Below are 26,306 nucleotides of genomic sequence, written 5' to 3' on the forward strand. Positions count from 1 at the left end.
CCGTTGTTTACATAATCACGCTGACGCTCCAGTGACGCTTTTAAACACGTCTGCTCCTGCGGGTTTGATCCATGTGTGTTTTAACTGTGTTTGGTGAACATCAGAATGGTTTATATGAGCTTTGAGCTGAGTTTCTGACCTTTCTGTGAGTATGCAGCATGTCTGTGTTTGTTAAAGTTAAACATGGTTTATGACGCTTTTGTCGCTGCGTCTGACGCTGACCTCAGTAAAGAAGAGATTAACGATTAAAAAACATAACGCGTTAATGACGACTGTAATTAATTCATCACAATTAATGTGATAATTTGACACCCTAATAAAATAAGTTTGTTACCACTTACAGCTCATATTTAGAGGTTCTGGCTCTGAGTGTCGTGATTTGGATTTGGAAACACATTACAGCCCTGTTTCTGACAGAGCAGACCAAAGCAATCGAACTGTAGGTGTGAAAGGGTCAAGGGGCGGAGTCACAACCTGACACAGGTCACCTGTCCATCACAGGGACACACACACACACACACACACACACACACACAGTACCTCTCTTCTTAGCTCCTGTCACCATCTCCTCATATTCCAGTCTGTGTCTCTGAGTTTCCTCCTCAGATTTGGCAGGAAGGTTTCTGCAGGAGACAGAGAGACAGACAGTTAGACAGACAGACAGACAGGTGGACAGACAGCCAGACAGATGGACAGACGGACAGTGGAGAGACAGACAGGTGGACAGAGAGACAGACAGTCAGATAGAGAGACAGGGAGACTGACAGACAGACAGGTGGACACAGTCAGACAGACAGACAGGTGGACACAGTCAGACAGACAGACGGACACAGTCACACAGTCAGACAGACAGACAGACAGGTGGACACAGTCAGACAGACAGTCAGACAGACACTCACACTGGCCTGTCCTCCAGGATCAAAGCTGTGGTGGACAGAGGTTCAAACTCCAGCTTCTTCCTCCTGCCTGCAGCTAGGGGGAGCTGCTGAGCACATGAGGACACATCAGTGTCTTGAACCTGCTCGTCCTGAGGAGAGGACACACACACACACACACACACACACACACACACGCACACACACGCACACACACGCACGCACACACACAGTATGTGAGTTTACTCTTTGGTTCTTTATTACAAGTTCATAAAACATGAAAAATCTGCCTCAACGTTAAATTAAAGAGTAAACATTTATTAAATGCAAAATATCTCTAAAGGTTAAAAAAAGGGGCGGACCTTGTGTGTGGGTGACATGGAGGCGGAGTCTGTAGCTGCCTTTCCAAACAGTCTCCACCCCATTGCATTATGGGTCGGTGTTTTGGGCTCTTTGGATTTCCTAGAAAACAGGCTCCTGAAGAAGAGAGAGATACGAATCAAACTATAAACATATAATATATACACACATATATATAAATATAATGTATATAATATTATCATTATTATTATAATAATAAATAAAACAGATGATGTTACACTCTGCACTTCCTCAAACAAACATGAAGACATTCAATTCAGCCTCACATCAACATCCTGAACATACTGCACTGTCAGCACATTCACTGACACACACACACACACACACACACACACACACACACACACACACACACACACACACTGAAGTAACAATTCTTCAGAACATTCACTTCCTCATTCAGGATTAGTGTGTGTGTGTGTGTGTGTGTGTGTGTGTGTCTGTGTGTGTGGAGTTTCACAGTGAGATAAAGACATGATCATGAGACAATGATGTCAGAGACGTCAGTGAAGGAGGTGAAGGAGACAGTAAAGGAGGTGAAGGAGTCAGTGAAGGAGGTGAAGGAGTCAGTGAAGAAGTCAGTGAAGGAGGTGAAGGAGACAGTGAAGGAGATGAAGGAGTCAGTAAAGGAGGTGAAGGAGTCAGTGAAGGAGGTGAAGGAGACAGTGAAGGAGGTGAAGGAGTCAGTGAAGGAGGTGAAGGAGTCAGTGAAGAAGTCAGTGAAGGAGGTGAAGGAGACAGTGAAGGAGATGAAGGAGTCAGTAAAGGAGGTGAAGGAGTCAGTGAAGGAGGTGAAGGAGACAGTGAAGGAGGTGAAGGAGTCAGTAAAGGAGGTGAAGGAGTCAGTGAAGGAGGTGAAGGAGACAGTGAAGGAGGTGAAGGAGTCGGTAAAGGAGGTGAAGGAGTCAGTAAAGGAGGTGAAGGAGTCAGTAAAGGAGGTGAATGAGTCAGTGAAGGAGGTGAAGGAGTCACTCCTTCTCACCTGGTGAAGAAGTCAGCGATCCCAAACCTCTTGGGCATCAGTCTGGACTCAGTGTCCTCAGAATTGTGTCCACTCAGATCAGAGAGTTTGTCCGGAGCACTTTTCCGTCGTCCGGTCGTCTCCAGAACATTCCTGATGTCCTCACTGTGAACAATGTCTCCAAAATAAAAGCCCTCGTCCTCATCTGGGGTCAAAGGTGTAGCATCACAGCTCAGGGACAGTAGGAAGGCGGGGTTAGTCCTCAAACTCTGCGGCCTCATGGGTAAACTCAGCTCCTCCTCCTCCTCCTCCTCCTCCTCCTCCTCGGGGTTTGGGTTGGACGAGGGTGACGGACAGGGAGAGGGCAGTTTGGCACTTGACTCCAGGGTGGGGGGGCAGTCCTGGTCCTGGAGGGGGGCAGAGTTGGAGGAGGTGGAGCAGGGAGGTAGATCATCCTGTCCCGGGCACTGACACATGTCTGTCTCGTGTCCTGACGTCTCGTCTCCATGACGATCAGTGGTGATGGAGTCCATCATGTGGACACCACCGTTGGCGACTTTAAGTGGTCCACAGTTGACGTGTCCCGGCTGTCCTGGTCTGGAATCAGTGGAATCCTCACTGACCACAACACCGTTGGTCAAGGTGTGACCAGCAGAGGGCGCCACCATGTCCATGGTGCAGCCACAGTTCTGCTGCTGCAGAGAAGTCCTCACTGCTTCTTCTACTGTCCACCAACCCTGGAGCACAGCTGGACAGGAAGTGGGTGTGGTCTCTGTGAGGCTGAGCCTCCTCCCTCCTCCTCCTCCTCCTCCTCCTCTCATCACCTCCTCCTGACAAAGTGGTTCACAGAATCCATTCAGGCCACTGTGGTCGTCCAGAACCTCAGGAAGCACACATCTGTCAATCAAACACACACCTGTCAATCAACTGACCACAGCACCAGGCAGAGGTTGAACTGACACTTCAGATAGTAATAGTAATAATAATAATAATAATGATATTGATATTATTGTTCTTATTAATAACAATAGTAATAATACACCTGTAGTGAGGCTAACCCTAACCTCTTTATTAGGTCCATCTGTTAAATAATAAATAAATGAATAATAACTAACAGACTGACACAGTCACGTGTTTGCTGATGGTGTAAACGTATGATGTCACACTTCCGGTCCATCAAACATAAACAAACGTGTAGAAACATAAGGATCATATATAAGAACATACTCCGCAGGTGTGACCACATGATCCGGGGAACGGTTCATCTCTTCTCCGGTAAACTTCCTCCGGTTACCGCTCACACACAAATGTCCCTTCCCGGCTTCCTGACCTCCGCTGACCCCGGCTAACAGCGCTCTGAGCCCCGCTTTCACGCCTCCTCCTTCTTCATTGTCATTAAAGTCGAAGGTAGTAGACGCTCCTGCTCCTCCTGCTCCTCCGGCCTCCTCGTCCTCCTCCATCGGTCCGCTCATAGAGCCTCGGCGGTGGCGGCGGAAGCCGAGCTCCCGGTCAGTCGAGCTCTGTTGTTGTTGGAGGAGGGGGCTGCGACCATTTTAGTGTTCGCTGCCCAGGTCACTTACGCTCATCCCCGGTGTAAATTCACCGACGTGACCGTGTCCTCCCGCCCCGCTGACCGGACGGCACCGCCGGACTGAGCTGAGTTTAATCCTCGTCAACGTTCAGCTGCGGCGGCGGAACTCCAGCCACAGTCCGGCGCCATCTTGAAAATATCCCAACAATGACGTCACCTCTGGTCGCTCCCTCTGCCTGTGAAGGGTTTACTCACAGTGACCTCTGCTGGTCATATGATGTAACCACAGCTCCCTTTCATTTTACAGTAATAACACTAATAACAACAACAATAATAACACGATAATAAAAGCCCAGAAAAGGCTCTTTTACTTGTGTTTCTGTTGCAGTACCACGAGTGACCACTGGAAAAATGTCTTCAAGTTCAAAGGGGACGGAGCTCGAGCCAGGACAGACAGATGTGTCTTAGGCTGGTTCTCAGCAGCAGGGGGCGCTCACAGCACATTCAGCACTGACAGTGTGCATACACACACACACACACACCCCCACACACACAAAAACACCTAAGGCAATATTAGTTTCTTCTTACTTTTAATGACATCAATATAAATATCTTTTAGAAAACAGTTCAGAGTGGACGAGAGGCACAGGAGGGGGGGGGTCTGCTCAACACTCACACACTAAAGTCTGCTGCCTCGTGTGGTCACTTTGTGTCACTGAGGTCAATCAAGACCAGGTCGTCCACTGATGATGAAGACGATGAAGATGAGGTCGTCCACTGATGATGAAGATGAGGTCGTCCACTGATGATGAAGACGAGGTCGTCCACTTCATTTGTGGTTGAATGTCTTTTTGTGGTGGTCATAAAAAACAGCCTGAGGACAAAGAGACAGAGATGAATGAGACTCATGAGTGAGTATGTGTCTGTATGTGCGTGTGTGTCTGCGAGTGTGTATGTGTCTGTATGTGTGTGTGTGTGTATGTGAGTGAGTGTGTACGTGTCTGTGTTTATGTCCATATGTGTGTGTGTGTGTGTGTCTGTCACCTTGCGCTCCAGCACACGGCTGTGGGTGGGGCTTCTGTGGCTGTGGGTGGGGCTTCTGTGGCTGTGGGTGGAGCTTAGCTCCTCCAGTGTTTGTGCTGCAGGTTTGTTCAGAGTCTCAGGGAGAAGGAGAGCGAGGAAACCAGCTGAGAGTCCACTGAGACAGAAGACTGTGAAGGGGAGGGAGGTGTGGAGGGCCCTCTGTCACACACACAATCATATTATCATTATTAATAATAATAATAATAATAATAATGATTATGATAATAATGATAATAACATGTTGAAATCAAGGAACACGTTCATGTGTGCAACATGTGCTCATACTTTTGAAAACACTTTGATCACAATTACCATGGATGGAACAAATGGAGCAAGTATCCCTCCAACTCTGCACGACATGGAACACACCCCCAGACCAGCATTTCTGACACACACACACACACACAGTTGTTTAAAAACAGTGATGATGATGAAGCGGTTTTTCAGACACAAACATGTGATCACCTGACGACTGTTGGGTAAAGTTCAGACGTGTAGACGTAGGCGATGTTGAACGCTGCACTGACCATGAGTTTACCTACGAGAGCTAGAGACGTGACGCTCACAACACTCTCTGTGTGCGTGTACACACACACACACACACACACACACACACACACACACACACACACACACACACACACACACACACACACACACACACACACACACACACACACTATTTTGAAACCTCTGGGGTTGTGTTCTCACGTGGATGAGCACAAGGTGAGACTTTTATTTTGAAACTTACCGGTGTTTTCAGGGATGAACACGGTGCAGAGGCAGGCGGAGCCAGCGAGACACAGGAAGCCGGCCATGCTCCGCCTCCTCCCCGCCCTGAACCATGAATCAACAGAAACAAAAGAGCCAATGATCATCGACGCGTTCAAAGTGACGATACAATGATGAGTGATTATGTCTGACATGAACGTAACAGTGTAATTATATATCATGTAATGTGTGTGTGTGCGTCTCTGAGTGTGTGTGTGTTGTGTCTCTGAGTGTGTGTTGTGTGTCTCTGAGTGTTTGTGTTGTGTGTCTCTGAGTGTGTGTGTGTTGTGTGTCTCTGAGTGTGTGTGTTGTGTCTCTGAGTGTGTGTTGTGTCTCTGAGTGTGTTGTGTGTCTCCGAGTGTGTGTGTGTGTTGTGTCTCTGAGTGTGTGTGTTGTGTCTCTGCGTGTGTGTGTTGTGTGTCTCTGAGTGTGTGTTGTGTGTCTCTGAGTGTGTGTGTTGTGTGTCTCTGAGTGTGTGTGTTGCGTGTCTCTGAGTGTGTGTGTGTGTTGTGTGTCTCTGAGTGTGTGTGTTGTGTATCTCTGAGTGTGTGTGTGTGTTGCGTGTCTCTGAGTGTGTGTGTGTGTCTCTGAGTGTGTGTTGTGTGTCTGAGTGTGTGTGTCTCTGTGTGTGTGTTGTGTCACCAGGTCTTGTTGATGAGGTAAATACACAGAGGATAAGCAGGCAGCTCCACCAGTCCATACATGGCAACATTAACATAACGACTCCCAGACGTTTGATTGGCTCCTAGAGTCAGACCATAATACACCAGACTGCACGCATACCTGCACACACACACACACACACACACACACACTGATGACATCACCTGTGTGAAAGTGTAAACAGGAAGTGTTTTTTCTGTTGGACACTCACCACACATACATGAGCACCATGGTCCTCAGGCAGAGGACAGGATGGACCACCAGCTGCAGGACACCTGCGCCCCTGTTGTCATGGTTACCAGCTTTAGCGCCACCTACTGGCTGTAGCCTCAGGTTGTCGGCGGCGTTGCCGTTTCTCAGTGCCATGTAGCGCAGGACCTCATACCAGAAGAGGGCAGCAGAGAGTCAGTGAGCCACCGCAGGTCAAACATTCATGTTCTTAAAGGTGACATAAAGTGGTCCTGTTGCACATATATGTTAGTTATGGAGGTTTATTTATATACATTAACTTGTTTTTATGCTCAAAAACCTCCTAGTTTCTGTAAACGAGCCGATAGAAATCCTTTTTTCTGATGCTGTTTTTCTGCTGCGAGATTTCAGAGTGAACATTCACCCCCAGAAGACAGAGTCTTGTGATTGGCCAGTACTATCCAGCACGTTCGCTCTCAGAAGCACAGCGCCCCCCTCTGGAACGGTGGATGCACTGCTCCTCATTATCAAAACATTGTTTTAACAGTGTTTAAAAATAGCTTCTTCACGACTCCCCGCCTCAGTCCCTTTGACGACCTTTGACCCAGAGTCAGACCCAGAGTCAGAAGACACTGTTGCTCGTGAAACACCTCCACAACGGACGTTATTCTTCTTCTGCGGTTCAATGTACGCAACCGGATGTGCCCGGACTAGTGCCCGGAGCAGGAGGATCTGCTGTTCGGGAGAACCGCTGTTTACGTAACCGGACCTGGTTTTTTCAGAGATCTCACTGAGCCTGAGATTACAATAAAACACAGTGTTCACAGCAGTGACTGAACTGTTTGTTTAGAACCTTCAGGGCTTCATAAACAAGGTAATGACGCAGATACACACTAAAAAACAGCCTTAATAGGAACTTCAGGTCTAGTTCTGCTTTAAACATTAGCCGCTGCTAAACATTAGCTGTGTAACACACACACACACACACATACCTGTTCTGCTCTCTCTGTGTGACCCTGACAGAACAGCCATCTTGGAGACTCAGGCAGATTTCTGCACCACAAAAACACATATTCAAACTTGACAGACCTGTGTCTGTGTGTACATATATGTATATATAAGTACAAATACTGTGTATATACTGTGTATATGTCCTCTGATGTCCTCACACTGACAACAGGAAGAAGAGGACGCCTGAAGAGTTGGCCACAGACGTCAGGGTCCTCCACGGCCGGATGAAATAACCCAGAGCTCCAAACAGAGCGATGCCCACAGCAAAGGTCATACTGGTCAACGTCCCTGAACAAGAAGAAGAAGAAGAAGAAGAAGAAGAAGAAGAAGAAGTCAACGTTTCTCCTTCTATAGAACATTAAACAAACATCCAGACTTTGACACAAAGTCATTTACAACAACATCAAACAGTTGATCAGTAAAAAAGTCCAATCTGCTGAAGATCACATCAAATGTTCTCAAGTTAGGGAAGTTATAGATGGACAACTAGTCTGTTATCTGTAACAAGGCTGCACACTGACCTCTACACTGACCTCTGACCTCTACACTGACCTCTGAACTGACCTGACCTCTACACTGACCTCTACACTGACCTCTGAACTGACCTGACCTCTACACTGACCTCTGAACTGACCTCTACACTGACCTCTGACCTCTGAACTGACCTCTACAGTTAAAAGTTCTCCTCTGTAAGTCGTATGTGAAGGTTTAGTTTGGCAGCAGGTGAATCGTGGGTGAGAGAGTGAGTGAGTGAGAGAGTGAGAGGGTGAGAGAGTGAGTGAGTGAGTGAGTGAAAGAGTGAAAAAGTGAGTGAGTGAGTGAGTGAGTGAGTGAAAGAGTGAGAGAGTGAAAAGGTGAGTGAGTGAGTGAATGAAAGGGTGATTGAGTGAAAGAGTGAGTGAGTGAAAGAGTGAGTGAGTGAGTGAGTGAGTGAGAGAGAGAGTGAGTGAAAGAGTGAGTGGGTGAAAGAGTGAGTGAGTGAGAGAGAGAAAGAGTGAGTGAGTGAGTGAATGTTGAGTGAGTGAGAGAGTGAATGGTGAGAGAGTGAGTGAATGGTGAGAGAGTGAAAGAGTGAGTGAGTGAATGTTGAGTGAGAGAGTGATCTTGCCTGTCATGGCCCAGTAGGACTTCCCCACGTACTCCTGAGTGAGGACAAAACAGACCAGACCGAGGCCTCCGTTCATCAGACCGACGAGAAGACGAGACACAGCGAAGACCTCGTAGTTAGGAGCCAACGCTGTCAGGTAACCAAAGACCACCTCAAAAAACAGACCTGTGAGGGGGTTAGGGTTAGACCAGGACCTGGACCTAGACCTGGACCTGGACCAGGACCAGGACCAGGACCAAAGTGTGCTGATGCTAACTGTCCCTCACCGCTCAAATAAACCGGTCTCCTGCCGATTTTATCAGAGAGTGGACCAAACAAGATGTTTCCAAGCAGCAGACCAACGAAGAAGAGCGATCCAGCCAGACTGACTTTATACTCCTGCTGTTTGACCAGGAACCACTGAGGAGGAGGAGGAGGAGGAGGAGGAGGAGGAGCAGAGGGTCAGAGGAACCACTGAGGAGGAGGAGGAGGAGGAGGAGGAGGAGGAGGAGCAGAGGGTCAGAGGAACCACTGAGGAGGAGGAGGAGGAGGAGCAGAGGGTCAGAGGAACCACTGAGGAGGAGGAGGAGGAGGAGGAGCAGAGGGTCAGAGGAACCACTGAGGAGGAGGAGGAGCAGAGGGTCAGAGGAACCACTGAGGAGGAGGAGGAGGAGGAGGAGGAGGAGGAGGAGCAGAGGGTCAGAGGAACCACTGAGGAGGAGGAGGCGGAGGAGGAGGAGGAGCAGAGGGTCAGAGGAACCACTGAGGAGGAGGAGGAGGAGGAGGAGCAGAGGGTCAGAGGAACCACTGAGGAGGAGGAGGAGGAGGAGGAGCAGAGGGTCAGAGGAACCACTGAGGAGGAGGAGGAGGAGGAGCAGAGGGTCAGAGGAACCACTGAGGAGGAGGAGGAGCAGAGGGTCAGAGGAACCACTGAGGAGGAGGAGGAGCAGAGGAGGAGCAGAGGGTCAGAGGAACCACTGAGGAGGAGGAGGAGGAGGAGGAGGAGGAGGAGCAGAGGGTCAGAGGAACCACTGAGGAGGAGGAGGAGGAGCAGAGTGGAAACACCTCCACCTTCATCTGTGTGTGTGTGTGTGTCTAACATGAGCTCAAGCTCCGCCTCCTTCACCTCCGTCACGATGGAGTCCACGTCCTCGGTGAAAGTCATTTGTTCAGACGAGGCGTCGTCCTGAGGCTCCTCCCTGTTCTCTGGTGTGGACCCGACCAGAACCATCAGCATGGACTGACAGGCCATGTAGACCTGGAACACACACACACACACAGGACATCAGTGACAGCGCCACCCACTGGGGACAGGCAGTATCAACATTTCATCAGTTCAAGGTACAGTGTGTTTCAGCTGAAGATCAGTTATCATCAAAACTCAAACATGACAAGTTTTTCCATTGAGGGCTACTGTAAAATGGCACCAGTCAAACACACACGCACAGGGAATCAAACCAGCAACCTTCAGGCTGTGAGGCAACAGAATGTAAAGTGTGAGCACTTCCTGTTAGCGCTCACATGAGCACAGCTGTGGAATAATAACAATAACGAGTCTCTTTCAAACTAAAGTGGAACATAAACAAACATCAGATTTTATTTTAGAGGAACTAAAAACTGTATTTGTTTAAGAACTGCAGCTCAAAGGGCTTCACAGAAATAGGAAAATAACATTTAAAATCAAACAGGACAAGTGTTGAGGTTCAAACGTTGTTTTAACGTTAAAATAAACTAAAGACTGTGCTCTCTCTGAAGTCTTTAACCCACTAACCTGTTCATTACTTTAGATTATTGTTTATTGACAACTGAAATTAAATATAAAATCAAAACATTAAGACGTTTAAACGTTTGGAAGAAATAAAACTGTTTTGGCCACACATATATAATGTATATAATATATATAATATATTTACATGAAGAAAGAATGAGCAGGGAGTGAAAAAGTAGTGAAAACGAGAGAAAAACGTCGAAACTCAGCGTTTGTTTGTAGGAACGTTTCACCTGCTGACGGAAGGATTAGCTGGTGTACAGGATACTTAGACCAAACTCCATTCAAATATGTCGACGATGAGATTAAATAACATTTTAACGAAAATATCGGAGGCGCAGTCAAATGTTTGGAAGCTTGTCTGAATTAAATCATTGCTGCGGTGAATTCGGCGTTGGTTTAAACGCATACGGCCTGTTTTCTTTTACAAATAAAACTTAACAAAACACGGGAACTTTTACTAACGTGTGTCGAAGCAAGTTAGTTTATACGTGATGCGACATTCACGTTTTTACTGTTTAAGCAGTTTATTTGTGTTCAGTTTAGTGAAAACACGCCGTTTTCTACGGTTTAGGCTCAAATTAAGGCGTAAACGAGTTGCACTGATTGTGTAAAATGGCGCAGTTTGACTTTTTAAATGTTGACGCTGTTCTTTTTGTCTTTGGTGACTTTTAAAGTCAGAGCCGTGAACTCTGAAAAAAAAAAAAGGAATCCACGTAGCGCTGTTCGCCACCCTCTTTCCCGGGCTTTAGGGTCTGACCTTTGACCTACCTGCGTCAGAACCAGCAGCGTCACCGCGCTCCTCTGGTAACGTCCGAACTCACCGACCACCTGGAACGCGTCCTCGAGCTCCATGCCTGTACCGGACTGTCGTTCAACATCACAGCAGCCGAACAGGAAGCGAGGAGAGCGGGAGGAGTGTGATCCGTCGTTCACTTCCGGTTTCGCTTCTCTGAAGGGAGCGTCCGCCATTACGAGATTAGTTAAAGAAATAACGACAAACGCGACAGAGACGGTTTTAAAACAGCCAACATTTATTAGCAAAGGCACATTATTGACAGAAATGATAAGTAAAAACTATTTGTTCAACAAAAATAACTTAAAAACAACTATAAATGGCTTTGTTTGACATCTCTCCATTTTGTCAAAGGAAGTGCTCATAAAAAAGTGTTACGGTGGAGTATTAGGGCCAAACTTAAGAAAATAATCTTTGTTTTTGTGGAGCAGGAAACAGAACTCGGTGCTGTTTACATGTATTTATTAATAATTATTATTAATATTAATAATTATTATAATAAGACATTTAGTTAAATAATGATTTCATTTAAAATTCTCCTAATATTCTGACTTGATTCTTTTTCCGTGTTCAGTTTGGCTTAAGTTAAAAAGTTGATTTTGCATAATATGGGCCCTTTAATACTCGTCATCATTGTAACAGTAAGAGCTAAAGCAGTGCAAAAACACAACTACACATTTGTTAGTTTAACACATTCATGATTGATGAGTTTGATCAGTGATTAACTGACAAGATAAAAAGTCAATAAAATAGATCTAAATCAATCAAATCTCATCTTTTCTTCTTCATAATCCACATTGTTTTGAACTTAAACTGACAATGGATTAAAGGAACCACTGAGCCTGTCCTAATCCAGAGGTCAAAGGTCAAAATGATGATTGACTGCAGACTCAGAGATGATGATCAATCCTGACACACACACACACACACACACACACACACACACACACACACACACACACACACACACACACACACAGCCAGCGAGCTCATCAGCGCCATCCCATGGTGATGTCTGTGGTGCAGCGATGGAGGGAGATGGAGACGGTTCATGACTCAGATTAACTTCTCCTTGATGACGATGACTCAGCATAAAGCTCAGGACGTCTTCATGTCTTCACATTAAAAACAACTTTTGATTGACACACAAGCTGATGATGAAGAGCGTCCTCATGTCCTCACTTGTGTCTCCAGCACTGACACAGACACTGACAGAGACACATGTGATGAAGATCCACTTCCTTCACACAGGGACATTGGAGACATTGTTTGTCTTGTCTTCTTCGATGGACTCTTTTGTCCCAGACCTGTCCTCTGCGCCTGCAGGACCATATTCCTGTCCACAGATCCTCTGTCTCACTGCGTCTCTCTTCCAAACCCCGAGGACGACCAGACCGATGACGATGAAGGCTGCGATGATGGCGACGACGCCTCCAGGAGACAGAGTTACTATGTCATGTGTAAAAGGATGTTTGAAGGCTTCACTCTGAGCTTCACTCACAGGGTTACTGATGTGACAGTAGATGTCCTCAGTGGTCTTCGTGTCCTCGTCGTTCTGTAACTCAAACATCATGTTCTCCTGCTCAGGTCCCCACGGTTTCCCGCCGAGCTTCCACCTGTAGCGGACAGGCCCCGCCCCCGTGACGTTACTGACGCAGTGGAAGTTACAGGACGGTGATTGGTTGTTACAAGCCAGACTTTTGCTGACCACCGCGGGTTGGTTGACTTTGGTCAACACGGTAACATCGTACGGTTCGCGCTGGATCACGTTGTCCACGTCCACCTCGTACCGCCCACTGTCCTCCAGAGTCACGTGACTGATGTTCAGCTGCCCGCTGCGCGTGTCCAGGACGGCCCGGTCCTTATAGGCGTGGTAATACTCCAGGTCACCGCTGAGAAACTCCACCACCAGGTTTTTGTTATGTTTCCACACGATATCACCGCGAGGGATCGTCTGAGGACTCAGGACGATGACCCCGCCCACCGCGACTCTTTTCTCCTCCGCGTGACAAGAATCAAACATCGTCGTCGTCATCATCATCATCATCATCATCACGTGTCCTCTGAGGACACGGAGACACTGACCTGAATCCATGTCCAAAAAGCGAGGACAGCGGGAGGACAGAGCGAGGACAGAGGACACGAGACAGAGACGGGACAACACCCAGACTGACTCCACTTCCTGTTTGTGGTGAAATTGCGGACCCGGAAGTGACGAAGTCTTCTTCTTCTCCTTTGAACGCAGTCGGTTGACAAACAACGATGTGGTGCATTACCGCCACCATGTGGTGAGGAGCTAACTGAACTATTACTGGAAAAATAAATACACATTAAATGATCCTCAATGTGTCCAAATGAGCTCAATAATAAAGAAAAAATGCCCTAACAATTTTTTCTGTGTTCACTAATAAGTTAACCAGTTAACTTATTATGTAACTATTACCAATCATAGCCAAAGTAATAATAATAATTGTACTTGTAGATAGTTGTTACATGAATCATTGTACAACATTTGAAGGCAATATCTCCATCAGTCTGGAAGATAAAGCCCAAAATGTGTTTTTAGCATAATAAATTCATTAATTTGCTAATTAATAATAAAGCTACAAAGATAGGGATAATTTTCAGGTGGTATGTGATGCCCATGCAAAATTTGAAGCCAATACCTGCAATACTTTGGAAGATACAGGCGAAAATATGGTTTTTATATAATTGTAGAACTTTCTAGCAGTTGTTCAGCGCGTGCTGTACAGAATCAGAATCAGAACAGGAGTGGTCCAGAGCACGAAACATCCTCACAACAAACATGTACCTTCTTAACGCCATGACCGATAATCCCCTGGGACATGTAAGACCTCCATGCTCAGATGCTGAGAAGGCCACTGACGAGGTGATGGCCTCTGCTGAGAAAGACCCAGGTTCAGATGTAGAGAAGGCCGCTGACGAGATGGTGGCCTCTGCTAAGAAATACCCAGATGCCCTCAACCCCATTAGAGCGGTTCTCCTCAGATTCAGGGAGGGTGACATCTCCAAGATGCACAATTCAGTGTGGCTGGAAGAACAAGAAGTCTACATGCATCAATTCTTATGGAGAGACTCGCCGTCTGATGAGATTGAGGACCACACTGCAGTGAAAGTGAACATGGGAGACAAGCCCACTGTATACATCGCACAGGCAGCTATGAGCGAGACCGCAAAGTTACCCCAGTTCACTGACATCAAAGAGGTAAAAGGAGTGATAGAGGAAAACACCTCCCACAACAACCTACAGCACCGAGATGAGATCCTGAAAGCAGTGCAAAAGACCCTGAAAGGAGGGGTTTTTTACCTTAAACCCTGGGTCCGGTTAGGTCAAAGTGGGAGGAAGGACGAGACAAAACTAACCCAGAATCTGGTGCCACCCAATCAACTAAGGGGAGAAGACGACAAACTTGTGCAAGGAGGATTGAAAGTAAGAACTTGCCAAAGTTGTCCAGTCTCTGGCGGGCATTGCAAAAGAGGCCAGGGGGTGGAAAGTTGTCCCTTCGCCATCCTCCACAGGGATGTCAGGCCGCCGGTAGTCGGCCTGACAATAAAAAAGTTTAATCAAAAAATTTAATCTCAAACGCCTTTACAGTTATCGCGTTAACGGCTAAAATCTGCGGACGCAGACGACGACGCGGACGACGATGCAGACGACGACGCAGACGCGCGAGACGATTCCATAATATCCGCACGCGTTTCTCGCGGATATAATTATATAAATGAACATTAATAATAACACGCACACACACACACCTATATTGTCCCAAGCATCTTTGTGGGTTTGAAGAAAATGAAATAATATTTTATCACAGTCACTCAGGTTCTTCTGTAATAATATGTTTATTAACAGAGGTCAGAGGTCAGGGGTCACTGTGTCGTCCCAGTAAATTATCATTAAAAACTGTGATAATGTTCATTATTCTTCTCAAAATGTCTCAACGTTTGAATCCAAAGTGAGAAGATGACCTTTGACCTGTGTGTGTGTGTGTGTGTGAGGGGGAGGGGCTACAGAGTGTGACTGGCGCTGAGAGCGTCCTCCATGAACGAGATTATTTTAAGAATTAACGACAAAGTCGACAGAGACTGTTTTACAACAACTAACAGTTATTTATTGACATAAATGTGAAGTAAAATCTCAAAGTGTGTGACGATGGAGTATGAGGGTCAAACTTCTGTGAAAACACACGAGCAACAACATGACGAAATGTTTAACACATTCATGATTGATGAGTTTGATCAGTGATTAACTGACAAGATAAAAGTCAATAAAATGGATCTGAATCAATAAAATCTCATCTTTTCTTCTTCATAATCCACATCATTTTGAAGTTAAACTGACAACTGGGATTAAAGGAACCACTGAGCCTGTCCTAATCCAGAGGTCAAAGGTCAAAGGGATGAGGATCAATCCTGACACGTTAGAGGACGTTTGTCAGTGTTTGGAGAAGTTTTTCTTCTTGTTCAGCGACTTTTGGTTTGGTGAAACCTGAGGTCTAATTAGTGACGATGATGATGATGATGATTACTGCGATGACACAGGCCACGCCTCCAGGGGACAAACGTCCTGCCAGGTTTTAGAGTTGACGTTTAAAAGGATGTTTGAAGGCTTCACTCACAGGATTACTGATGTGACAGTAGATGTCCTCAGTGGTCTTCATGTCCTCAAACATCATGTTCTCCTGCTCAGGTCTCCACGGTTTAACCCTTTACTTCCTGTTTCTTTCTACATGGAGAAGATCTGAGGTGTTTTTAGACGATACAATGTTCTCAAGTTATTTCACTGTTTTTTATTTGAATCCAGACTCAAGTTACAAACTTCAGTCTTTCATGAACTTTTCAATAAAAAAACAAAAAACTATATTTTTTCATATTTCATCTTCTGGGCTTAAAAACAACAAAAATAATAAAACAGGAATAATTCTCTTTAATTTGACAAGAAACATGAAAATGTGGTGACGAAACAAAAACATGAACTACATTAAAAACAGAAGAAAAGACTTAATAATTGTGAGCGCGGAGCGGCAGACGGGATTTCTGTGGCGACGATGACGAAGATTCGTTTTCTGACCACTTTGATCTGCTGGGAATCTTCGACTCTTTCTTACTGCCCTTTTTCTGCTGAAGAAGAACCAGAAGAATCAGTATCAGTATTATAATAACAGACCTAACCTGGAGATCAGGACACACTGTGGTCACCTTGAAGAAGGGAACTCGTCTGCTCTCGTTGAAGACGAGGTTCTCGTCGATGAAGGACGGTTCTGTGGCGCTCAGATCCTCCTCCAGAGAATCCTACAACCAACAGAGACCAAGAAAACATCAATCTCAGCGTCCACGTGTGGACGCAACAAGACAAAGAGTGGACATACGTGGTCAACCTGGCTGTGTTTGTCCTCCTCCTCCTCCTCAGGCTCCTCCTCCTCCTCAGGCTCCTCCTCCTCCATGGCGGCAAGCAGCTGCTCCTGCTGCGTCCTCAGACCGTCCAGCAGCTCGCTGCGACTGCGCGACTTCATCAACTTCCCCGGATAAACAAAGTCACGGCGCTGAGGCGTGGTACCTGAAGGTCACGCCCACACGTTAGAAGTCCAACCTCTAACTTCTATATTTGTATCATTATAAAAGTATATATATATATATATATTGACCTGTGGGAACGTCGTGCTGCAGCTCCTCCTGCAGGAAGCCGCTAACCACACGTTGGCCGCTCTTCATGTGCTCCTGAAGCTCCGCCCCCTGCTCATCCACAATAGTGCGGTCCACTGAGGCCTGGTCCTGCACGGCCACCACAGTCCGCTTCACCTCCTCCTGCTGACTCCACAGCGCCTCCTTGGCTTTGCACAGCTGTTCAGAGCAGTGCGTCTCCATGCTCTGAGGAGACACCAAGGTTTAGACCACAATCAACGAGTCGGGGATGAATCACGGCAGAGTCACATGTGGAAGGTGAAGGTTAGTTTTACCTGCTGCAGCGTCTGAGCGTCACATGACATCGTCTTCATCAGAGTCACATGTTCCTGAGCTCCTGTCTCTGCTCGCTCAGTCACTGCAGACCTCCACTCAACATCACGTTCAAGAAGACCTGCAGACAACAGCAGCTCACAGTCAACGTACTGCAGCTTTAACAGGACATTTCACACTGTTCTGTGAGCGCCCCCTGCTGCCTGAGACACACACACACAGAGAAGTGAAGTGTGTGTTACCTGACACTGAAGTGTGAATGTGTGAGCAGCAGCCGCTCATCTCCTCCAGGTTCAGCTGACTCTGATCACAGCTGTGACGCAGGGAGGAGGCCAAGGAGGAGGAGGTGGAGGAGAGGAGGTCCACCTGAGAGGAGGTCTGATGTTCTACTGAGCTGCACACACTGGAGAGAGAGAGAGAGAGAGAGAGAGAGAGAGATGAGGTGTGAAGACATGAGGTGGAGTGTGTGTGTGTGTGTGTGTGTGTTCCATCACCTGCTGATGTTCTCCTTCAGGTTGCTCAGAGGTTCCTTCAGTTTTGAGGAGGTGCAGCTCAGCTCAGTGAAGTCTCTCTGTGTCTCCATGGAGATCAGGAGGAGTTGATCCTGCAGACACTGGATGGTTTGTTTCATTCCCTGAAGACAGAGGAGAGAAGGTTGGAACCACGTTGCTCAGATGGTTTCTGAGCGTCAGTCGTCCTCACCGTCTGATGTTTGTCCTGAGCTTGTTTGATGTTCTCCTCCAGTCTGTGCTGGTCTCTCTGCAGAGAACTTAGACCCTGAACTGCAGACTCCTTCAGTCCTGACAGATCCTGGACCAGACTGTTGAAGAACACGCTCATGTTCTTCATGTCCTCCACCTGAGAGAGGACCACAGTGACAACACTGTTCTTCAACACCACAGCTAACGCTAAGCTAAATAAAGGCTTCACAGACACAGACAGTCATGTCTCACCTTATTGGCCAAAGCTCGCTGTGTCTCCACAGACGCTCTGAGTGCGTCAGTCAGCTCTCTGACGGCCGACAGACCAATCACAGTCCGCCTCACTAAGACGTCCTCCATGTCCTGTCTGTGCTCGTCCTGAACACACAATCACACCAATGAGACACAATCTGGAGCTGGGGTCAGTACTGGTCCGGTCAGTTCTTCACTGGTCAGTACTGGACTGGTCAGTTCTTCACTGTCCAGTACTGGTCCGGTCAGTTCTTCACTGGTCAGTACTGCTCCGGTCAGTTCTTCACTGGTCCGGTCAGTTCTTCACTGGTCAGTACTGGTCTGAAGAATAGCTTCTGGAGTTCTACGATACATTTTTCATGAAAACCAAAACTTAACAAATGCTGATTTTGTCGAGCTGAGCGATGGAAGAGACTTCTTTAACGAAAACTTTGGATTAATTTCTAAAAACGTCTGAAATCAATCACACCTTCACTTCAAGAGATATGACACACACACGCGTGCACACACACACACACACACCTTCAGAACTATGAGTCAAAAACTGACGTTTAAAGTGTTACTAAGTTAGTGAAGATACTGATGTTTAAGCCTGATCAGTTTTTACAGAGAGACATTTTGTAAACTCTGTTCTCAGGTTGATTTCCTAGATCTAAAATAAATCATATGATAATGTTTTTTTATTTATGATCCAGCTCGGTGTAAACAGTCGTTCATTGGTCAGATCCTGATGCTACAGTGTCCTCACACTTTAAACTCTCACCAGCAGCTGCAGCAGACTCTCTTTGTCCTGCAGACACAGCGCCTCCTGCTGTTCAACTCTCTCCTGACACCGAGCCACACCCTCAGACACCAGACGCCCGACTCCGCCCACAAAGGTCTCCAGAGTGGTCAGAGCTCCGGTCAGCGCCACCTCGTTCTTCACCATCAGACCATCTGTGGGGGTTTGTTTATCCACGTCACTGTTACCACGGCAACAACTGTGTGTGTGTGTGTGTGAGTGTGTGAGTCTCACCGAGAGTCTGTGTGTAGCTGCTGATCATGTTGTCGTGTGTGTGTGTGTGTGTGTGAGTCTCACCGACAGCCTGTGTGTAGCTGCTGATCATGTTGTGGTGTGTGTGTCCTTGTTGTTGAACACACAGCTGAATGTCACTGAACGCCGTCTCCATCTGCTGAGAGAAACTCTGCTGGATCTGTCTGTTGTGCTGCTCCACCTGGACGACAACACACACACACACGTTAACACACACACACACACACACACACGATGATTACTCTCTGTGATGTAAGTCATGTGACCTTTGACTTCCTGTCCAGTTTGTCGTGGAGTCCTGACACATCACTGGTGCTCGCCTCCACCGTCGTCAGCAGCTGAACAACAAGGAAACACGATTGACCTGTGATTATTATATATGATAAGGTCAAAGGTCACAGCGTGTGTGTGTGTGTGTACCTGTCCAGCAGTGTTGTAGAGAACCTGGTTAACTGAGCTGATCTCAGAGCAGATAAACTCCTCCTGACTCAGCTTCTCTCTGGTCTGATGCAGGTCATGACTGGTCTGCTCCAGCCTGACACACACAGAGACACACACACACACAGAGACACACACACACACACACACACACACACAGAGACACACACACACACAGACACACACAGAGACACACACACACAGAGACACACGCACACACGCACACACAGAGACACACACACACGCACACACACAGAGACACACAGAGACACACACACACACACAGACACACACAGAGACACGCACAGACACATTGATGGCATCATCGTCGTGGGAGGAAATCAAAGTGAAAACAGAAAGAACAGGAAGTTAAATCTCACCTGTGCTGTTTCTCCTCAAGGTCAAAGGTGAACTGATCCAGTTTAGTCTTACTGTCCACAAACAAGTCTGTGACCTGAGGAGGAGGAGGAGAGAGAGGAGAAGAGGAGAGAGAGGAGAGGAGGAGAGAGAGAGGAGAGGAGAGGAGAGAAAGGAGAGAGGAGAGGAGAGGAGAGAAAGGAGAGAGGAGAGGAGAGGAGAGAAAGGAGAGAGGAGAGGAGAGAAAGGAGAGGATGAGGGAGGAGAAGAGGAGGAGAGAGAGAGAGAGAGAGTGAGCTCTGTGCTCTTGATCATTAGTTAATTTAATTATTTGTGTGTAGTTCTATGTTGTGAAATATGTTTAAACTTAAATAAACTACACATATAGGTAGTGATTCCTTTTTGTATTTTTAGTTGGATATTGAATGTGAACTGATTGTATTTATATGTTAAAATGTTCTAATAAAGAAAATATGCAAATATATATACATATATATTTCTGTTTGCTGTAAAGTGGTTTAAAATATTGAAATCGGTATCTTCAGGTCAAACTTCTTGAAAAAAATCGGAATCGGCCCCAAAAATGGCAATCGGTGAATCCCTAGTCTGAACGCTCTGTAAATATACTAAATATATATTATATATAAACTATAAATATACTATTAAATCAAATATAATCTGGTGTTGATCATCTGAGATAATCCCTGCTCTGACTCCTCACGTCTGTGTTTAAGACAAATTAAGATCACTTTAATATGAATGAGACAAATCAGTAATCCTCCTCCTGGTCAAAGCTCCGCCCACAAAAACACAGGAAGTGCTCGTCTGTGGTTACCTTCTTTAGCTCCTCCTCCATGACAGTGATACGGTCAGTGTACTCGCTAATCTGCTCCTCGTTAGCCGTGATCTGAGCCACCATAGACCTGAGAGAGAGTATGAGATTACACACTCATCAACACACCTTTAAATCAGTCACGTGTGTGCGCGTGCGTCTGTGAGTGTGTGCGTGCGTATGTGTGTGTGTGCGTCTGTGTGTGTGTGCGTTTGCGTACTCATAGTTTTCTGAGGACAGGTAAACTCCGTTCTTGTCTCGAGCTGCAGCTAAGTCTCTCTTCAGACGCTCGATCTCCTCGGTGTATTCCTGAGGACAAAGACGATCATGAAGCAAAGACCTTCAGCTTCAGCTTCAGGAGAAAACAGACCCTGGTCTAACCTTGATGAGTGTCCTCTTGGTGAGTTTCTGGTTGACCTCAGGTTTGTTCATGATGTTCTTGGCTCTGCTGGCATATTCCAGGGTGCTCAGCGTCTCCTGCTCAGAGACAAACATCATGATCATGTGATCGGCAGCAGATCAGCTGACACAGAAGAGTCCACGTACCTCCAGGTTACTGGACGATGGAGACACTGTGGCAATGATGGAGGTTTTTGTGCGTCCTCCCAGTGAGTCCTGCAGGATCCTGGTCAGCTTTGACTCTCTGTGGGGAGAAGGTCCCAGTGTTTGAGGTCACTGTGACCTTTGACCTCTGGAGAACACTCACTCTCCCACACCAAAGTCCAGAGAGAAAATCAGTAATCAGCTGCTGGTCCTCTGCTGCCTCGTGTGGTCACTTCTCAAGTGTGTGTGTGTGTGTGTGTGTGTGTGTGTGTAGTACCAGGTCTGACCTGTAGGGGATGTGAGGCCTCTTCTCCACCAGAGCAGTGATCACTCTGCCCAGCGTCAGCAGAGACTGGTTGATGTTTCCTGCCTCACGAGCTCGTTTGTCCACGGCGCCGGAGCGGCCGATGTTCTCGCTGCCAGCGAGGTCCACCTGCAGGGGGCGCACAGTCACAGGTGAGCTTTATCTGCGTTTTTAATCTGTGTTTCAAATGAAAGATCTTTACCAGATTGAGTTTCCCGATCTTGACCAGTTCTTCTCCGTCCACTGTGATCTCCTTCATGTGAATGGTGACGGAGAACACCGAGTGAGAGCGACTGCAGACACACAAACACAAACACAGGTCAACGACGCAAACGCGGGTCAACGACGCAAACGCGGGTCAACGACGCAAACGCGGGTCAACGACGCAAACGCGGGTCAACGACGCAAACGCGGGTCAACGACGCAAACGCGGGTCAACGGAGCAAACGCGGGTCAACGACGCAAACGCGGGTCAACGAAGCAAGCGCGGGTCAACGACGCAAACGCGGGTCAACGACGCAAACGCGGGTCAACGACACAAACGTGGGTCAACGAAGAAAACGCGGGTCAACGACGCAAACGCGGCTCAACGACGCAAATGCGGGTCAACGACGCACACGCAGGTCAGCGACACGAACACGGGTCAACGACATGAACACGGTTTAACGACGCAAACACAGGTTAACGACACGAACACTGGTCAACGACATGAACACGGGTCAACGACACAAAAACAGGTCAACGACGCAAACACAGGTCAACGACGCAAACACGGGTCAACGACATGAACACGGGTCAACGACATGAACACGGGTCAACGACGCAAACACAGGTCAACGACGCAATCGCAGGTCAACGACACAAACACAGGTCAATGACACGAACATTGGTCAACGACGCAAACACAGGTTAACAACATCAACAAAGTGAGCAGCAGAGCTTCTGTCCGTCACGTTTACCTGGAGTAGGCGTTCATTAGCGTGGAGGCCGTCCTCCTCTTTGCTGATCCTCTCTCCAGAATCTGATAAACTTCGTCTTTGTTGTGAACCGTCACCTCCTCCAGGCCCTTCACCACCACGCCACGCTGCAACAGGAAGTCAACAACACACAGCAGTCAACACAACACCACAACACACAGCAGTCAACACAACCCGCAGCAGGCAACAACACAACACACAGCAGTCAACAACACAATACGCAGCAGTCAACAACACAACACGCAGCAGTCAACAACACAACACGCAGCAGTCAACAACACGACACGCAGCAGTCAACACAACACGCAGCAGTCAACAACACGACACGCAGCAGTCAACAACACGACACACAGCAGTCAACAACACAACACGCAGCAGTCAACAACACAACACGCAGCAGTCAACAACACCCGCAGCAGGCAACAACACAACACACAGCAGGCAACAACACAACACGCAGCAGTCAACAACACGACACGCAGCAGTCAACAACACGACACGCAGCAGTCAACAACACGACACGCAGCAGTCAACAACACGACACGCAGCAGTCAACAACACGACACGCAGCAGTCAACAACACGACACGCAGCAGTCAACACAACACGCAGCAGTCAACAACACGACACGCAGCAGTCAACAACACAACACGCAGCAGTCAACAACACAACACGCAGCAGTCAACAACACAACACGCAGCAGTCAACAACACAACACGCAGCAGTCAACAACACAACACGCAGCAGTCAACAACACAACACGCAGCAGTCAACAACACAACACGCAGCAGTCAACAACACAACACACAGCAGTCAACAACACAACACGCAGCAGTCAACAACACGACACGCAGCAGTCAACACAACACGCAGCAGTCAACAACACGACACGCAGCAGTCAACAACACAACACGCAGCAGTCAACAACACAACACGCAGCAGTCAACAACACAACACGCAGCAGTCAACAACACAACACGCAGCAGTCAACAACACAACACGCAGCAGTCAACAACACAACACGCAGCAGTCAACAACACAACACACAGCAGTCAACAACACAACACGCAGCAGTCACGACAGTTGTAGCTGGAGGACTCGGACACAGACACACAGACACACACACACACACACACAGCAGTAACCTTGTTGCGTGGGTCATCAAACAGCTGCAGTCGCTCGCTGACGTCCTCACTTGGACTGAGAAGATCAAACAGCTCCTCGTTGTAGATTTCCAGCAGTGAGACTTTGACAGAGAACTCAGTGCCGTTCTCAGAGAGCTTCTCAAAGATCTGGTGCAGCGTCCGGGGGATGATCCCGGCCAGAGGGTCCTGAACCAGACAAGAACCAGACAAGAACCAGACAAGAACCAGACAAGAACCAGACAAGATCCAGACATGAGCGACTGTAAAGGTGTATATTTTTACAGATTTGGTTTGACTGGATTTGAGGACGATGAACTCACCTCCTCCCACGTGAACTGTTCGTCTGGACTGCGCTCACCCTCCATAGTGAAGGTCTTTCCTGTTCCTGTCTGACCGTAGCTGAAGGAGAAAGATCACAGGAAGTCACTACCTTTGGTTTATTGGTTTGTTCCATTTCAACTTGGATTTCCAACCCTTAATGACCATGACGTGGGATTCTAAGATGGCTGCCACTGTCAAACACTGAAGCTTTTACTGTTAATATCACAACTGTCTATTTGTTTACAAGTTACTCCACTGTTTGTGTGAGTCAAATACCATGCTAACAATGGCTAACAGTGGCCGAATTAAACCGAGAAACAATTAGAACACAATGAACTGAGAGTGACGTCACTGACAGTTGTGAAGTAAACGGGGCGCAGTATAAAGAAACACAGTGAAGGATTTAAAACTTTACAACAGGGTCACAAAAACAAATACATCACAGTATATTTCACAAATATGAACCAAGTATTTCATCTGGTTATAGAACAAAACTGTGTCGACATAAACATGACGTTCAGTCGATGATAAAAAGTGACACTCACGCAAACACAGTGCAGTTATATCCCATGATGACTTCGTCCAGGATGGGACACACAACACTCCTGTAGACGTCAATCTGTTTCGCTGCTGGACCAAACACCTGAGAACACAGAGACGATCAATGATCGATGATCAATCACTTCATCCAGAATCAGAACATTCAAAATTTCTAAAGCATGAAAACCATCAGAGCCAAGCAGAAATAATTATATATGTATATATATATATATATATAAAGTATTTTCTGTGTCGTCATGAACATTTGAAGGTTCTTGGTTCAGAGACGTGAATATATATATATATACATATACATATATATATATATATATATATATATATATATACACATATACATAAATATAAATATATATACATATAAATAGTATATAAATAAACTATATATATTTACATACTTTTCTATATAGTAAAAGTATATAGTTTTCTATATATTTCTATATATAAAGGACGAGTCAAAGTCCAGTCACCATGTCAAAGGTGTAGGTCTTTCTCGATGCTTTATCGTTGACTCCTCCCGTCTTCATCACCACCTCCTTCCTGTTCTGATCACAGTCGACGACGCCGTACGACGACTTGCGCTCCATCGTGTTGAAAGGTCTGAATCATGAGGAGTTTAACAAACATCTTCACTAACAATCTTTACTCTTCATCCACACCAAGTGAGTTACAGTTATTATTATTATTAAGAGGACTGTGTCCACGCCAGGATCAACTACATGAAAATATGTCTCAATCATTTTAAACCCTAACATAAAACTATTAAAATGATTCACAAGACAATAAACACATTCTCCGTCTGTGGTGAAAGGGTTTACACTCAAGAAGAGAGCAGAGCTGCAACCATTCATTCATTCATCATTAATCCACAAACTGTTTTATAATCCAAGTTTGTTTTCTAAGAATTCAAACCTGTTTCTGTCATTTTTCAGCTTCTTAAATGTGAATATTTACTGGTTTATTTGCTCCATAAAACAAATAAAATCATTCAAACTGAATCATTTTGGTCTGTGGACAAAAACAAGACATTTGAGAAAATCATTCCCGTGTTTGACAAACTCTCTTTTTTGTCCATCAGTCTGATTTCAGTCATTTTAAACGTTTTCAACGTTCAAACACATTTTACTGATGAGGTCATCAAGTTGAGTACATCTAAACACACACACACACACACACTTACCTGCACCTGACCACCACCTGGATGTTCCTGCCTTTCTCATCTCGTTTCACTGCGCTCTGATTGTGTGACGTCATGTTAGCTTTAGCTTCAGCAGAGAACTAGTGTCCTCTGCTCTGTTACAACTGTGAAAACATGACAGAAGGACAGAGGACATGAGGACAGAGGACATGAGGACACTAAACCTCCACAGAGAAGTTTAAAGGAGAAACGCGGCTCCTACGTTTACGTTAGCTCCAATGTTAGCTCTTGTGTTAGCTTCCAGCTAAATCAGCGCGGTGTTACTCACTCCGTGATCAGCGGTGTTTTCTTCACTTTTCTCGTGTTTTCTCCGCTAAAATCTTCACTTTTCTCGTGTTTTCTCCGCTAAAATCTTCACTTTTCTCGTGTTTTTTGGCTAAAATCCTGCCGCCGTGTGTCTTTTAAAGTCTCTGTGTCTCTGACACAATTCCGTTGTTTCTGCCGCTCTTCGCTTTTCAAAGTGAACTTTTTTAAATTTCCATCGACCAATGAGAGCGCAGTTCACGGACAAACAAACGACGCCATTGGTCAGGACGCACACGTGATGACGTCACAG

General features: G+C 46.5%; 3 protein-coding genes across 3 annotated transcripts in view; all 3 read right to left on the reverse strand.

The window, feature by feature from the left end:
* The window catches only part of LOC310933935 (TBC1 domain family member 12-like), a gene marked incomplete at its 5' end in the record, with an annotated part of 11,777 nt that extends 8,739 nt beyond the window's left edge, over positions 1–3,038 (reverse strand). Inside the window, 4 exons of the mRNA XM_083897505.1 lie at positions 541–623; positions 900–1,027; positions 1,238–1,352; positions 2,239–3,038. Of these exons, the coding sequence (XP_083753631.1) occupies positions 541–623; positions 900–1,027; positions 1,238–1,352; positions 2,239–3,038 (1,126 nt within the window). The remainder of the gene's footprint in view (positions 1–540; positions 624–899; positions 1,028–1,237; positions 1,353–2,238) is intronic.
* Positions 3,039–4,409: 1,371 nt separating this feature from the next.
* On the reverse strand, positions 4,410–11,190 carry slc22a15 (solute carrier family 22 member 15). Its single transcript, XM_083897270.1, has 13 exons — positions 11,092–11,190; positions 9,679–9,810; positions 8,840–8,972; positions 8,574–8,738; positions 7,624–7,753; positions 7,447–7,507; positions 6,477–6,643; positions 6,245–6,385; positions 5,583–5,668; positions 5,297–5,405; positions 5,144–5,216; positions 4,793–4,990; positions 4,410–4,622 (listed from the first exon to the last, which is right to left on the reverse strand). The coding sequence occupies exons 1-13, from the start codon at positions 11,173–11,175 to the stop codon at positions 4,578–4,580; spliced, it is 1,524 nt and encodes a 507-aa protein (XP_083753396.1). The 5' UTR covers positions 11,176–11,190; the 3' UTR covers positions 4,410–4,577.
* Positions 11,191–16,130: 4,940 nt separating this feature from the next.
* On the reverse strand, positions 16,131–25,806 carry kif11 (kinesin family member 11; the record flags this gene model as incomplete). Its single annotated transcript, XM_083897506.1, has 26 exons — positions 16,131–16,258; positions 16,337–16,429; positions 16,507–16,694; positions 16,783–17,005; positions 17,095–17,213; positions 17,335–17,495; positions 17,587–17,726; positions 17,795–17,950; positions 18,046–18,171; positions 18,809–18,981; positions 19,124–19,259; positions 19,345–19,416; positions 19,499–19,613; positions 19,897–19,970; positions 20,709–20,796; positions 20,926–21,014; positions 21,087–21,182; positions 21,252–21,348; positions 21,536–21,681; positions 21,755–21,845; positions 22,512–22,636; positions 23,674–23,859; positions 23,994–24,072; positions 24,540–24,637; positions 25,023–25,152; positions 25,733–25,806. The coding sequence occupies 26 exons, from the start codon at positions 25,804–25,806 to the stop codon at positions 16,139–16,141; spliced, it is 3,195 nt and encodes a 1,064-aa protein (XP_083753632.1). The 3' UTR covers positions 16,131–16,138.
* Positions 25,807–26,306: the final 500 nt, after the last annotated feature.

The sequence above is a fragment of the Microchirus variegatus genome (genome assembly GCF_963457635.1).
Source record: "Microchirus variegatus genome assembly, chromosome: 11".
Lineage (NCBI taxonomy): Eukaryota > Metazoa > Chordata > Actinopteri > Pleuronectiformes > Soleidae > Microchirus > Microchirus variegatus.